Source organism: Amphibalanus amphitrite, unplaced genomic scaffold, assembly GCF_019059575.1.
Source record: "Amphibalanus amphitrite isolate SeventyFive unplaced genomic scaffold, NRLGWU_Aamphi_draft 000309F_arrow, whole genome shotgun sequence".
Classification (NCBI taxonomy): domain Eukaryota; kingdom Metazoa; phylum Arthropoda; class Thecostraca; order Balanomorpha; family Balanidae; genus Amphibalanus; species Amphibalanus amphitrite.
Genome location: NW_024881804.1, coordinates 120,834 through 137,033, shown reverse-complemented (window position 1 = coordinate 137,033; position 16,200 = coordinate 120,834). Strand labels below are relative to the sequence as shown.

At 48.5% G+C, this 16,200-nt stretch overlaps 1 protein-coding gene across 1 annotated transcript in view; it reads right to left on the bottom strand.

The window, feature by feature from the left end:
* Positions 1–1,558: 1,558 nt before the first annotated feature.
* Positions 1,559–16,200, bottom strand: part of LOC122388119 — an 89,024-nt gene continuing 74,382 nt past the window's right edge. Inside the window, exons 2-5 of the mRNA XM_043378918.1 lie at positions 4,005–4,187; positions 3,336–3,473; positions 1,891–2,028; positions 1,559–1,566 (exon numbers count right to left, since the gene is read on the bottom strand). Coding sequence (XP_043234853.1) covers positions 1,559–1,566; positions 1,891–2,028; positions 3,336–3,473; positions 4,005–4,187 — 467 coding nt within the window. The remainder of the gene's footprint in view (positions 1,567–1,890; positions 2,029–3,335; positions 3,474–4,004; positions 4,188–16,200) is intronic.

The following is a 16,200-nucleotide window of genomic DNA, read 5'->3' as shown; positions in this document are numbered from 1 at the left end:
GTGTCAGTGTCAGTGTGTCAGTGTCCGTGTGTCAGTGTCAGTGTGTCAGTGTCCGCGTGTCAATGTCAGTGCAGTATGTCAGTGTCAGTGTGTCAGTGTCAGTGTGTCAGTGTCAGTGTGTCAGTGTCAGTATGTCAGTGTCAGTGTCTGACAGGACACCCCTCGCCAATGTCTGCTGACTGACCTGGTGACCGCTGCTGCTGTGAAGGCCGTCTCTGCCGGCCGCTGGCGGTCCCCCAGTCTAAGGAACAACAGCCCGGGCCAGCCGCTGAGACTGTCCAGCACGGCGTCAGGGACGCCGCCGGACAGGGTGAGACTCTCCAGCTTAGGGCACCTGGTGAGGGGCTCCAGACTCACGGAGTTAGGGACGCCGCCGGACAGGGTGAGATTGTGCAGCTCAGGGCACCTGGTGAGGGGCTGTAGACTCAGGGTGTCAGGGACGCCGCCGGACAGGGTGAGACTGTACAGCTCAGGGCACCTGGTGAGGGGCTCCAGGCTGCCGGCCGGGAGACCAGGACAGTCTGGAAAACACACAAACACACATACAACAGACAGGATCAGCCGCCTGCAACACATGTCGATATATGGAAAAAACAAACATCTATGAATTCGCATGGTTTTATGGACACCGTAAGCCATGGTATAACAGTGGTACTATATGATATGCCACATAAACATGAATGAATGTGATAACATGAATGAATGAACATGATAACATGAATATTCATGTTATCTATGGATATGCAATCAGTTCGGCCAATGCATTGAACTGCATTGAACATTGCATTACAAGCGCAATATGTAGTTCAACTAACCATGAGGGAATATGTCACTGAGTGAACAGTCCTCCATTTTTGAGCTCAGTTTGCTTCATTATTTCGCAAAGCACATTGGCTATGTACCTATCGCACCTGTCTCCATGAGGTCCGACAACGGCACACCTCAACTCGGTGTCCGCTATTCCCTGAGCCCGTATATCAGCGGCCTGTCCGTGCTGCCGCTGCTCACCGTATATCTCCAGTCGTGTGACCGTCCGTCCCAGGTCAGCCAGGTGACTGATGGTGTCGGCAGCCACCCCCTGGAGCGACACTGACAGATCCCCGTACCATTCCTGCCACCTCGGCTCCGTCACCTCCGGCCCTGTCGGACAGAGCTGTGTCAGCTGACTGCAGTCGGACAGAGCTGCCGCCAGCTCCCCGCTGCACCACTGACACCAGACTCCAGAGTGTCAGACACTGACACAGCCAGCACTAACACAGCCGAGCGGCCGCACAGCAATTGGCACCAGCAGTCATATGTAGAATGTGAATATGAACATAATAGGTATGTATATGCGATAAGTATATGCATAATACAGTAGTCTATGAAACTACTTATACTACTGTTTTTGGTTGCACTATTTCTATAATCATTCCTCATTGGAACAACTGCTCACTAATTGTAACAATGCATGCATTCCCGAGCTGGCCGCCTTCGATCGTGTCGCCACCTATACTCTGTATAACCGCCGCGCCAGGGCCGCGGCCAGTCAGTCCCGTCAGTCTGCTCAGACTCGTCGTCAGCGAGCTATCAGTCAGTGCCAGTCGACGATTAATGCTCAATACGTTTGTTTGGAAATTTGTTGCTTGTGACAATGCAACTATCGCTAGTACCTCAGTCCTCAACTTAAAATCACCCCGTGACGTAACACTAATATTCCACGCATATGCCACAAGCATTAACACTATCGAAGGGTATGCATTGAACCCCTTCCCCCTCTCACCACAATACGAGTAATATACACGATTAACGACGAAACTTGCTAGTTGAGGCTGATTGGTTCGTCCATTTGCCGTCTTCGCTGACCATTTGCATATACCGGCATTACATGTGTGATCTGCGGTATATCACCTCTGACATTGAGGTACCAGAGGTCCTCTGGCAGCTGCCCCCTCAGTAGCGGGAGGTCGGTGGCGGTGACTGATAGGCATCGCAGCCCACGGCACCTGGTGAGGGGCTCCAGGCTGCCGGCCGTAAGATCAGTACAATCTGGAAAACACACAGACGCACATACAGACACGATCAGTTAGCTGTAATACATGTCAATATATGACAAAACGAAAAAACACCTAATAATTCACATGGTTTTATGGACACAGTAGACAATGGTATAACAGTGCTATTATATGATATATGCAAGTAGTTAACCCTATTAGTGGCAGGAGGGGGGGGGGGGGGTTGTTTTCATCCACCCCTCAGGTTTTTCGGGAATATCTCCAAAACCGCTGAAGCTACGATGCTGAAATTTTCTGACTTTTCCTATAACTAAATTGGGCACATTCCCTAAAAAATTCAAGTTCATAACTTAACCAGGGGCGGCTCCAGAGCACTGGGAATTGGGGGGTCCTATTCGTGAAGCGAGTCATTTGGGCGAAGATCACGATGCTGATGTATTATAACTGTATGCACCAGTTTTACGAACAGTGAATGAAAGGTATCATGTGATAACATATGCAAAGTTATTGTGCATCCTCTTTTGACACGTTTTTGCTATAATAGGCGGATCCAGGCGCCCAAAAAGGGGGGTTATGTTTTACCTCCCAACATAGGTGCCCTGACACCGCCTATGCATGACCAATACAATTGTAGTCGTTCTCTCATAAGAAAATTGTAACATAACAAGACCATTGCCACCCTTTTTAGAAACAGTACCAACAAAAACCTTATTTACTATACTTTTTGTGTACCCCCAATCTCAATGATCTGTATCCGCCTATGATTTTTGAAAATGCATATTTTTAGGATCCATGTGAATTCCTGGTTCATTCTCTATCGATCGGCAAAAGTTGCGTTAAGATTGGTTCAGAAACCTGGCCGTGATAAACAGTCTAAAATGTATCTGCAATTTGCCCGTTTTTACCCCCCTCTACCCCCCTATTGACATTTTTTAATTTTTATTTTTTAGAAATGTAGATCACGTTGAGCGAAATCGAATGCCGTTTGAATTTTGAAAATCGGCCCGTTAGATCTCGAGATATCAAGGGGGTCATAAACAGCCCCCTGCCACTAATAGGGGTAGCCAGGAGCCTGCCACTAATAGTGTTAAGAAAATGCATTGAACTTCATTGAACAGTGCAACACAATTGTTATGAGTATGATCAACTAACTCTGAACGAATATGTCACTGAGTGAACAGTCCTCCATTTTGAAGCTCAATTGGCTTCATTATTTCGCAAAGCACATTGGCTATGTATCACACCTGTCTCCATAAGGTCCGACAACGGCACACCGTTACTCGGTGTCCGCCATTCGCTGAGCCCGTATATCAGCGGCCTGTCCGTGCTGCCGCTGCTCACCGTATATCTCCAGTACTGTGACCGTCCGTCCCAGGTCAGCCAGGTGACTGATGGTGTCGGCAGCCACCCCCTGGAGCGACACTGACAGACAATCCCTACGGGACTCTCTCGGCCACCTCGGCTCCGTCACCTCCGGCCCTGTCGGACAGAGCTGTGTCAGCTGACTGCAGTCGGACAGAGCTGCGGCCAGCTCCCCGCTGCACCACTGACACCAGAGTGTCAGACACTGACACAGCCAGCACTGACACAGCCGAGCGGCTGCACAACGATATTTTTACCAACAGCATACATACGTAAATATTCAAATGTGGGCAACATAAGTATACGATGTTTGCAAGGCACATTGGCTTAGGCACTAGGCAGCCAGTCAAGGTATAGTAACGGATCAGGTTGGTAAACTACATAACTATATGGTTCGCAGTGGTTGCAATCTAACCATTTCAAATTACAATAATTGCTACAATAATATTTCATGCATGCACTTGATGCTCACACTATATGCAAATGCATGCATTGCATCACTCTAACAATACCATATAACACAAACAAGGCTGTAAGATGTTGGCTGAATTTGATCGGTTCGTCCATTTGCCGTCTCCCTGTCCATTTGTATATCCATATGCATTGTCCATCATACCGGCATTACATGCATGATCCGTGGTATCTCACCTCTGATATTGAGGCGCTTGAGGCCCTCCGGCAGCTGCCCCCTCAGTCGCGGGAGGTCGGCGGCGGAGACTGACAGGCGTTTTACAGTCTCCCGTGAGCTCCGCAGCTCCGTCAGCTCGATGAGGCCGACTCCGGCCGGAAGGATGATAGTGTTTGGCTCCACCCTGATGATAGCATCCACGGCTAAAAAAGTGACACAGAAGTAAAACGGGATGATTTTAAACGGATTTATCCACAGACTTTCACAGAATACCTATAACATACCTATAGGCAAAAGTGCAATAAAAAGGGCATTACCTATCAACTCGCGCCCTGCTACGGGGTGGGGTGGGGGGGGGGGCACCCTGTTTGAGCACCCTCTTACGTTTTTTGGAAATATCTCAAATTTTGGCACACTTTTTATGAGATGAGGTCACTTGACTTTGCCTGTTGACAATGCCAGGTCAACAGGCAACGTCAAGTGACCTCATCTCATAAAAAGTTTCGATGCTGCAATAGCTACACCGAGTCGCAAATCGCTTTGACAGTTTCGCTTTGAAATGAGCGTCACTCTAAATACTCCAAACACCAAATTACAAGCAAACATAACACCTTGAATTGCAAAATGGCACACGTGACCCGTTCTTATTTCCCTGGGGTAATTTCATGTCACGAAAGGCATTGAACAGTCAAAGGTCATAAAAGTGGGCGGGTGGCTACCCACGACGCTCCTGTTGTTACCAGGTGGCTACCTGGGCCTTTGTGTTATTGAAGCTATTGAAGCAAAACAGTTCGTAAAAACGGCTTCTTTACTTTTTGCCCTCTAGAGACTAAACCTTGACGTGGGGTCAACAATGAGGACACATTACGGATCGAACGTTAAAAGGGTTATCGAATGCGATTTCTCGCAGCGCTGTAGCTCTACTGGTTCCCAAGTTAGGTATGCACCGGATTTTCGAAGAATGTTGAAGTAGGTAACATTTTACCTTTGATGGCCTCTGGTGACCGGACCTTTGACCTGACCTATAGATGACCGAAATGTTTCGTCTTGCTTTTTGACGTTCTTTCGAATGCCACTCAACCCTCGCCGGTGTTGGTGTCTTGCTGCAGCAGCGAAGGTAGGGGGGGGGGGCCCGTTGGATCCCGCCTTGCCGTTTGGCCCCTGATCGAGCTAGAGCTTTGCGGTATAAACGAACGTGTTGCCCGTGACAAGAGGAAGCCGATGATACCTAATTTTTAAGGTCCAAGGTCATTGGTTGACATTCCGGGTCAGAACAATGACCCAAACGACGGTAAAGTCGGGACCTGTTAAGTGTTAAAGCGTCGTTGAGTGAGAATATTACTTTTTTAGGGTTGCTGATCACGAATATCCTGTTAGTTTTGATAATCAATGATGTTTTCATCCACTTAGGCCAGGTCAGGTCAGGTCAGATCAACCAATAGCGGTCCTGCCAGGTATTCGCAGTAGGTGCCAACGGCCTCTGACAGCTGCGTAACATGTTACGAAGGCACCAAAACTAACTCGTAAATGTTCAAATGGTTGCTAAATTCGAAATTAGCACCAAAAACTAGATTAGAAACAAGTAAAACTTGCGAAAAGTGGAACGAGGTCATCAAAAGTCAATGACCTGACCTGACCTCTGGGTCACCTTGACAGCTGATACCCACCATAATGCATGGGACCAGCATCATATCACATGTTTGTACGCGTGAAAGTTGAAACCACGAAAGGACTGCAAGCACGCGGCTAATGTGAGCCGACATACGCCGAATCGCAATGCCGGCCAAACATGGTCTAGATAAATAGATCACAGGTCAAAGGTCGTTTGGGTCAGGATAATGAAATCTTAGGAGTAGATGTAGAATTGATTAACCTGAGGGCACTGACAGTTTCGTCGCAATCGGCCACTGTTTACCCCAATTATTTGCGAAAAACCGAGGGGATCCATTCGACCGCCCCCTCGCCCACGTCGTACCTATCGTGGCCCAGGAGCCGAGTTTAGACGAGGGGTGCTCAGACGGCCTACCTTCCCCCCCCTCCCGGCCCGGCTCGGTTGGCGCCGAGCACCGGGCTGGCCCGGCGCGGGCTAGAAACTAGAAAGTCCTTTTGTATGATTTCCGTCAGCAGTGTGTTAGTCAGACATAAAATGTCAATCTGTTTTGATTCCTGGAAAGCGTTGATTTGTTACAATTTCGCAGTCATCGACCATATTATGTGCAGATGGCAGATGGTCATTTTGGGACGGACCAGAAACCCGGCCGTCCGCGTCTGCTCCGTTGACAGCCGGGGCATTCCACGTCAAATCGAACAAAAATCGGCTGTTTTGCACCTTACCATCAGCGATTTCATTATAAATTTGTGAGCGAGTTCCTGTGTCGCCCCGGACATTACATTGATGTTTTTTTGCACATTCTGACCACAGGTCTTCTAAATATAGGGCTTCAAATTTTTACAAAATGTTGCATCTTTATATTTTTGAACGACCATAACTTTGGTTGTACTTGTTTGATTTGAATGAAATAAACCTTACTGTTTAGGTAATTTCTTAAGCATTTGTTTAGAATTGCATCGACTTAAATATATGACCTTGAAATGTGCTTAACTCTGTTCTTAACCCGCGCCCTGGTGTGGGTCTGAGCCACCTTCGCCCTGGTGGGGGGGGGCCAAAATGACCCCCCCCCCCCGTCTAACTCGAAAACGAAGAGGGCTAGGAAGACGCGGAAAAAAGCAAACGAAAGCCCATAACAAGTACGTTCGAAAGTATTTCGGTCATTTTTTCGCTAAGGTCAATATTGAGGTCGCTAGAGGTCATCATAGGTCAAATTTCAGTGTTTTCGGTGTTGCCGGACATATTCCGCTGTAGCTCGGAAACTAGAAGAGCTAGAGAGCCGCGGAAAAAAGCAATCGATAGCTCTTTTCAAGCTCTTTCGCCAAGGTTCGTCAGATTTGACCTCAGCTCAACGGTTTGGCCTACAGAGGTCATGCAAGGTCAACTTGGCAAATTTCGTTGAAAATGTTTTTAACTATAGCATGCATTCACGAGAAAATAGAGAAACGATTCATGCACCATCGTGCTTGGCTCGTCGAGACGCGTCGAATGATATATAGTTTGACCTCGAAAGGTCATTTTGAAAATTTGACCTCAGGTCAAGGTCATGACCTTACCGAAATAGGTCATGCTGCATATCATTCGATCCGCATTGACGAGACAAACACGATAAACGTCGAACGGAGTCTCTATCTCTATTCAATAACAAGTAAGTGCAGAAAAACCGCTGGTGACCTCTGGTGACCAGGGAGATGACCTAGCGTGACCTCAGCGAGGTCACAAGCAAATGGTTTCACATGGGCTGTGATTTGCTGACCCAAGACACTTCAATAACGAAATATAGGAACAATCACGCCCGATTTAGCTGAAAAACAACTACTTTTCGATTCTCCCATTGACTTATAATGGGGAGCAGCGATGACCTGACCTGACCTTAGGTCACATTTATAAAAAATCCGAGATAGCCATTTTGTAGAGCTGGGTGACATCTTCAAGTACTGTAAATTTTACATCGATCGGATAAAAGCTGTGCCTTTGAGAGAGCTTTGAACTTTTTTAGAGGTGGTGTCAGTTTTGGTGACCTTGTGACCTGACCTGACCTGACCCGAACCCCCCAAAAAAGGACATGATGTAAAAATGTTGAATAAACAGCTATACAAAGTTTCAGGGCGCTAACTCAAGTGGTTTCTGAGTTATCGCTGAAAAACCACAGGGGGGGGCCAAAATGGCCCCCCCCCACCAGGGCGAAGGTTAAGCACAAAAATTGAAATAGCAAAAAACACGCCACCTTCGATTTGGCTCATTTTCATATATTTTATTGCCTACCATATTCTTAACAACCTGTGAAAAAATTAGAGTGGGCCATTGATAAGTTGTGAAGAAAATGGCACATATGCAAACGTATGTTAGCACGCGCAGTGGAGGGGGAAGAGTGAATTTCGCCCTACCCCTCCTGTTTTTCGCCAATATCTCATAATATTGATGCGAAATTACTTATGGCTACCTGTCCAGAATTGAATTGCACATCTCATCGTGCAAGCAATAAGAAAATCGATTCACAACTGTTCTAGTAATAGCTCGGTGTAAAGTGAACATCCTGTGGCCGCGGCGACGCGGCGACTCGGCAGCCGGCGCCGACCGCTACGCGTCGCCTGAATTGTAGACTGTGCCGGGACGGGACGGAACGGTTCCGTCTTTACATCGCGCTCCTTACCGCTGATTACGTTCGATTCGCGTCAAATTTTGTGAGAAGACTAAGAAGTGTACAGGCAATCTTATGGTGAAAGAATTCTGAAAATAGGTTGGTAAACAATTGAAATATGAACATGTAAACACAAAATTGTCACTGCTGCGTTTCCCGCGTCGGCCGATCCCGCCTCAGCCGGCGACATGTTACTCTTAGCAGGACTCTAACTGCCATATTTATTATCGGATTAACTAGAAATTCCCCATACATACTCAAAAATGTATGTTCTTTCGTATAGTGAAGATCAAAAGACGTGAAGATATCGTTGCGTGATAATGTTTTCGTTGAATTTATTTCATGATGCATTTCCACACGGCTCAAAATTCACCGCAAAATACCGTTTGCCTGAGACACTTTTACAATGGAACGTAAATGCTTGACTACGATGACTATGCATTTCCATTCTCGCAGAGTTTGGGATATCACTAATCAGCAATCATTCATTTCAGAAAGTGTACACAAGCAAGCATGTCTTGACTCTGTCTTTCAAGGTCACGCGCGGTTGCGTGATGTTGATGTATGAAAACGGCGTTTGCCGCGAAAGTTATGAATGGCCCACTCCAATTTTTTCACAGATGGTTAGGAACATTGTGACGGACATGGGTGGTTTCTCCCTTTGTCTTGAAGGCGAAGGTGCTCGTTCAGCAGCTCTGGATGCGGAAGCACGAATGGGACCAGCAACTGAGTGGAGACATGCTCACAGCCTGGCAAGGCTGGCTCCAGGAAATGCCTCTCCTGGGAGACATCGAGATTCCCCGGTGCTACAAAGTCGAGATTCCGCAGGACACGGAAGTCATGCATCGAGAACTACATATCTTCTGCGACGCGTCCGAGCTGGCCTTTGGCGCGGTAGCATACCTCAGGATGTCTTGCACGAGAGGTGAGCACTTCACAGCGTTTGTGATGTCGCGGACCCGGCTTGCTCCTCTGAAGCAGTTGACGATAGTCAGGCTGGAACTGCAAGCAGCCGTACTTGGAGTGAGACTGGCGAACTTTGTAAAGAGGGAGCTGTCCTGTCATCTCGAAGAGACCTTTCTATGGACTGACAGCACTGTGGTGCTGAGTTTTCTGCAAAATGAAAGTAGGCGTTTTCACACCTTTGTCTCCAACAGGATCTCGGAGATACAGGAGTCTTCCGAGATAGGTCAGTGGCACCACGTTCCCAGCGACCTGAACCCAGCGGACGTGTGCTCACGCGGCGCGTCAGGACCAGAGCTCGAGAAATGTGACCTGTGGTGGAAAGGACCAGCGTTCCTGACGCGAGATCAGGTGGAATGGCCAGCTGAAGAAGTGAAGTCAACACTAGAGGCAAGCGGACCAGAAGTCAAAGCGACACAGAAGGCGGTCTTTACAGCCAGTATCGCCGAACAACACCTTCTAGACCCTTCCCGCTTCTCATCCTGGTCAAAGTATAAGCGTGTGGTCGCTTGGATCATCCGCTTCAGCAGGAATGCGAGGGGCCGGAAGGACAGCGGTCAGCGAGCGGGAGGTCCTCTCACTGCTCCCGAGATCGAAGCTGCAGAAGAGTTCATCTTGAAGGAGTCTCAAGACGTTGTGTACAACGAGGAGAAGAAGCTGATCGTCAGCGGAGGCCGTCTGCCTGCCGGCAGCTCCCTACAACACCTGTCTCCGTTCGTCGATAAGCGGGGACTGATGCGTGCCAGAGGACGCCTTCTCCATGCGCCTCTTCCTGAGTCGTCCCGACATCCCATCCTAGTCGGTGAGAATGATATCATACGCTTGATCATCTCTGATGCCCACCGACGTGTCCTACATTCAGGAATAGAGCAGACTCTCAGTGAGATACGTCTCAGCTACTGGATTGCCAAAGCGAGATCGGCGGTGAGGAAGAACATCTACCGCTGTGCCTTCTGCAGAAACAGGAGAGCTCAACCTAGAGCTCCGATCATGGCGGATCTTCCCGAAAGCAGGTTCGATACTTCCAGACCATTCGCTTGCGTCGGTATCGACTATTTGGGACCACTGACGGTCAAGAAGTTCCGGAAAAGCGAGAAGCGATACGTGCTTCTTGTCACTTGTCTTGCGACCAGAGCGCTACACCTAGAACTCGCTGCGTCACTGGACACAGATGGCTTTCTGATGGCGCTCAGAAGATTCATCGCCCGCCGAGGACGACCAAGACTGATCCTGTCTGATAACGGGACGAACCTGGTCGCTGGCGAGAAAGAGCTGGAAGCTTGTCTGGAACATTGGAATCAGTCACAGATCGTGGATGAGCTGACTCAGAGGCGCATTGAGTGGCGCTTCAACCCACCCACGGCCAGCCACATGGGCGGTGTGTGGGAGCGCTTGGTAGCTTCCGTTAAACGGTCGCTGCGCGTGGTGCTAGGGAATCAGTGCGTGGCCGAGGATGTACTGCACACCGTCCTACTTGAAGTCGATTTTCTATTGAACAGTCGGCCCCTGACGTACGTTAGCTCTGCTATCGACGATGCTGAACCACTAACCCCGAACCATTTCATTTTGGGCTATCCTCAAGCTGCCCTGCCGCCTGGAAAGTTTTCAGACAGCGACACGTGTGGACGCGGAAAATGGCGACAGTCTCAAGCTCTGTCTAACCAGCTGTGGCAGCGGTGGCGCAAAGAATACCTGCCTCTTCTCATCGAACGAAAGAAGTGGATGCAGAAGACACGTGATTTGAAAGTTGGAGACGTGGTATTGATGGTGGAGCAAAACTCTCCGCGCGGCTACTGGCCGCTAGCAAGAGTGACAGAAGTTATGCCGGGTGCAGACGGAACCATTCGAGCAGTGAAAGTTCGCACTGCCACGGGAAGAATCTACCTACGACCCTCCAACAGGATCTGCTTCTTGGAGAGCTGTGTCTGATGCAAGCAGACGAGTCGAGGGCGGGGTAATGTGTGCAGTGTCATTGGCTTTATCCTGTGTCTTTGAATGTCCTGTGTCATTGACTATCCTGCGCTAGTGATTATGTACTGCATCCGCTTCCTTAGATCTGTCCTATTTAGGATCCTGTGTTCCTTACAGAGTCGTGGACCGTTCCTATTGACCGGCGACGGGCTGCGGCTACACTACCGGATCTGGCGGGGGTCGACGAAGATGTTCGGCGGCTTCGTTGGTGGTGACTGACTGGTGTCCTCCGGCGGACCGTGGAGCTCCGACTGCAGCGGCTGCTACTTGGATTCGGGCGGACCGTGGCGCTCCGGCGCCGCCGGCGGGGCAGCGGCGGCGTGGCTGTCGCGTTGCTAGGTGGAGCGCGTGAGGACGGTCGCGCGTCGCATGACGCTCGTCTCCGGACTGCCGCACTGGGGCTGGATGAACTCCCGACTCGCTGGCGCAGAGCGGTGGCCAGTTGGACAGCGTAGTTGGAGCGGGCGGCGCGCGCGGTCGGGGCGGGCGACACCGTCCGGTGGAACAGACTGTGGAGCTATGCTCTGGGACGGAGCTCAGGGTCGTCCGGTATGAGCTAGTGCCGGATGGGACTAGCTGGCCTCAGTTCCTGCTATCGGCTGTCAGCGTGGTCGAATTGTGCTCAGTGCGAAACAGCGGTGCCCGTGCGCGTTAACATAGCTGGCAAGGCTGCACTACCCAGCGCTGACAGGGGTATTTCGGACGCATATGTGATGACAGTGCTAGAATAGTCCGTGGGGCTCGTCTCAGTGTCATCGGCGTTTGGGGGGTGGAGTATGTGACGAGCGAAGCGGATATTCTCGGTGGCACGTTGCTCGTGTGGCGCCACCTGCGTACCAACCCGAGTCCGACTGCGGGAGAGTGCCGCCGTATGTCGCTAGATGGCGTGGGTGCTCTGTCTGGTGGCGCCGACGACTGAGACCGAAACTGAAAGTGTCATGCTATCAGCTGGATTTTCATGCAACCAGCTGATCGTTCGAAGGCAGAAGGGTGTGGTTGGAAAAATACCGGCATGGTCTTTGTCTGAGCCTTTTCTGTGACGGTCGGGCTTACGTTGGTAAGAAGTTTGAGTTGTTAAAATGCTATGAGTCGTGTGAATTTGAGTTTTCTTGCCCTATTGATGTGATTGGCGTTATTTAACCCTCGCATGTGTAGGGGGGGGGTCGGATGGACCCCCCCCATGGTTTTTCGCGAATAACTCGCGTAAAAAGCGGCCGATCGCGACGAAATTTTCAGTACCCTCGCATTGATCAATTCTACACCTACCCTGAAAATTTCATGACCCTGACCCAAATGACCTTTGACCTGTGACCTCTTTTCCGAGACCATGTTTGGCCGGAATCGCGATTTCGCGTATGTCGGCTCGCACTAGCCGCGTGTTTGCAAGCTTTTCGTGGTTTCAAACGTTCAAACATGTGATTTGATGTTACTCCCGTGTGTGTCAAGGTCACCTGAAGGTCAGGTCAGGTCATTGACCTTTGGTGACCTCGGGTGACCTCGGGTCACTTTTTCGAGTTTTACATGTTTCTAGGCTAGTTTTTGGAGCTGAATTCGAATTTAGCAACCATTTGAACATTTACGAAGTAGTTTTGGTGACTTCGTAACATGTTACGAAGCTGTCAGAGGCGGTTGACACGTACTACGAATACCCGTCACGACACCTACTGGTTGACCTGACCTGACCTGACCCGACCTGGTCTAAATGCTTCAAGACATCATCTGTGATCAAAACTAACACGATATTCGTGATCAGCACCCCGAAAAACCCCTTAGCAGCCACACTTTACGACTTTCTAACAGGTCCCGATTTTCCCGACTTTGGGTCATTGACCTGACCTGGAAGGTCAACCAATGACCTAGGACCTTAAAATTGGGTATCATCGGCTTCCTCTCGTCACGGGCAACACGCTCGTTTTTTTCCGCGAAGCTCTAGCTCGATCAGGGGCCAAACGGCAAGGGGGGGTCCAACCGACCCCCCCCCCCCTACACATTAGAAGCTGGCAAACGCCGCACACATGCGAGGGTTAATTAGGATTTTCTTTGTTTCTCAGAAACCTACATGTCAAGTTGAAGGCGTTTGAGCGATACTTCGTCTACACTGACTACCAACGTTGTACCGCAATATATATCCACGCCAATTTCCAATATGTAGTGTTATCAATTCTCCACCGTTGCGGTGACACCTCGGATGACCTTTGTAGAGGCTATCAGCAAAAAGGACACCTTGGTCATCACGGGTGGTCCAATTCATTGTGATTCTGAAATATTTGGACTGTTCCTATGCGTACACACGGATCTAGAGGCATTTTCATTTTTCTCCATTGACTTATAATGGTAAGGTCACGCCACTGACCTGACCTTAGGTAACGGATATAAAAAATCCGAGATATACAAATTGTAGGCTTCCATAACATCATGCAATCCACCAAGTTTAAAACCTTTCTGACAAACACTGCAGGCTGGACATGATTGCAAACTTCTTTTTAGGCCTGGTCAGTTAACTTGACCTGGTGACCTGACCTGACATGACCTGGGGTCAAAAATTTCACACATTGTCCAAAATTGATGTACAAAAAGCTATGCGCAGCGGTTTGTTATTTATACGCAAAAAACGCGACAGGTTGGTAACATATGCCCCCCCCCCCCCACTGGGGCGAAGGTTAATTTACAACCGAGCCTCCAAAAATGCGTAAACCATGCTGCTAGACCGGAGGTTGACGAGGGCCGAGAATATTGCGCGCGCAGCACAGACTGTAAAATTCGCACGTGACGCGAAACATTAACCCGGCGGCTGCTGGGCCTCCGCGCCACCCACCGGCCGCTGGGGGGGGGGGGGGCATATAGTTGCCCCCCTTTACTTCTGCGACGATATCGTCGCAACGCGAAGAGATAGAGAAGCGAAACTTTGCACACATCTTCCTGAATACCTAGCCGAGGTTGTGTCGAAATTTAGTGTCGATCCCATTTAAAATGACGTCACAGTGACGTCATAAGTGAAATTATAGATTTGCGTCTCTCATATTCTTTACGTCTCTCATATTCTTATTATTATCTCATACATCAGATATTTGGGACCGAATATAAAGGGTCGATTATTGGTCAGAAACTAGATGGAAGTGTAGTTAGATGTTTTAAGATGACAGCAGGTGCTGTCTAGTTCATTTACAGTTGAGTTATATGCTCAGCGTCATCAGAAACGGTCCATATCGGAAAACGACAAAACTTTATGACGTCACTGTGACGTCATCTTAGGTGCTTCAACCACCAAACTTTCCTCAAACATTGCCTAGGTATTCATTTGAAGCTATGCCAAGTTTCACGTTCGTAGCTCATCAGGTTTCGGAGATATTTTACAAAACGTTAACCCTATTAGTGGCAGGGGGGGTTGTTTTCATCCACCCCTCAGGTTTTTCGGGAATATCTCCGAAACCGCTGAAGCTACGATGCTGAAACTTTCTGACTTTTCCTAAAACTAAATTGGGCACATTCCCTGAAAATTTCAAGTTCATAACTTTACCAGGGGCGGCTCCAGAGCACTGGGAATTGGGGGGTCCTATTCGTGAAGCGAGTCATTTGGGCGAAGATCACGATGCTGCACCAGTTTTACGAACAGTGAATGAAAGGCATCATGTGATAACATATACAGTTATTGTGCATCCTCTTTTGACACGTTTTTGCTATAATAGGCGGATCCAGGCGTCCAAAAAGGGGGGTTATGCTTTACCTCCCAACATAGGTGCCCTGACACCGCCTATGCATGACCAATACAATTGTAGTCGCTCTCTCATAAGAAAATTGTAACATAACAAGACCATTACCACCCTTTTTAGAAACAGTACCAACAAAAACCTTATTTACTATACTTTTTGTGTACCCCAAATCTCAATGATCTGTATCCGCCTATGATTTTTGAAAATGCATATTTTTAGGATCCATGTGAATTCCTGGTTCATTCTCTATCGATCGGCAAAAGTTGCGTTAAGATTGGTTCAGAAACCTGGCCGTGATAAACAGTCTAAAATGTATCTGCAATTTGCCCGTTTTTACCCCCCTCTACCCCCCCAATTGACATTTTTTAATTTTTATTTTATAGAAATGTAGATCACGTTGAGCGAAATCGAATGCCGTTTGAATTTTGAAAATCGGCCCGTTAGATCTCGAGATATCAAGGGGGGGTCGTAAACAGCCCCCCCTGCCACTAATAGGGGTAGCCAGGAGCCTGCCACTAATAGGGTTAAGGGGGGGCAACTTTATGCCCCCCAGCGGCTCGTGGGTTAAAATGTCATCAGCGATGAGACCAGTCAGAGTTGGAAAGTCCAAGCAAAGAATTTATATGCAATATCTGCTGATCGGCAATGCAGCCGCAATTGTCAAAATTTTATAATTATTTAATTTTTCAAAACCATTTTTAGTACGTTTTTTTACATTGTACAGCAAAATGAATTGTACCATCGCGGTGTTCCTGAGCTCAAACTGCATCTGATAGGCACCTTTTTGTTGAAACATTTGATTTTTACAATTTGACCTTTTCTGACTTGAACTTGACCTGACCTCCGGTAAATTCAGCTGAAAATGACCTCAAATGACACAGACGACATAGTTTGCGAAATCTACGTGTAAAATGGACCATAAAACATGCGTCACGTGACCGATACATGATATACAATTTCGTGACCTAGGATGACCTGGGCTTGACCTGAAAAATTCAAATTAAAAGTTCGGTACCCTCAGGGTAGGCACATATCAAGGAGTGCGTAAACCAAACATGACCCTGATGGGACTTGTCAGTCGGCGGCCAGAGCCTAAATTGTAAACAAGCAAAAATGCCGATAATTTTTACTTGACCTGACCTGTGACGTCATCGGTGACCTCGAGGTCAATGAAAATAGGTTTTGCTCATCAGTTTTTCCAGGGCTATCAGAAGCCGTTTGAATTTTGACGATCGGCCAAGTAGTTTCGGAGATAGAAGGGGGGCTCTGGAGAGCCCCCCCTCAGTCACTCGCGTTATGGAAAATACCCCACTACCCCAGCC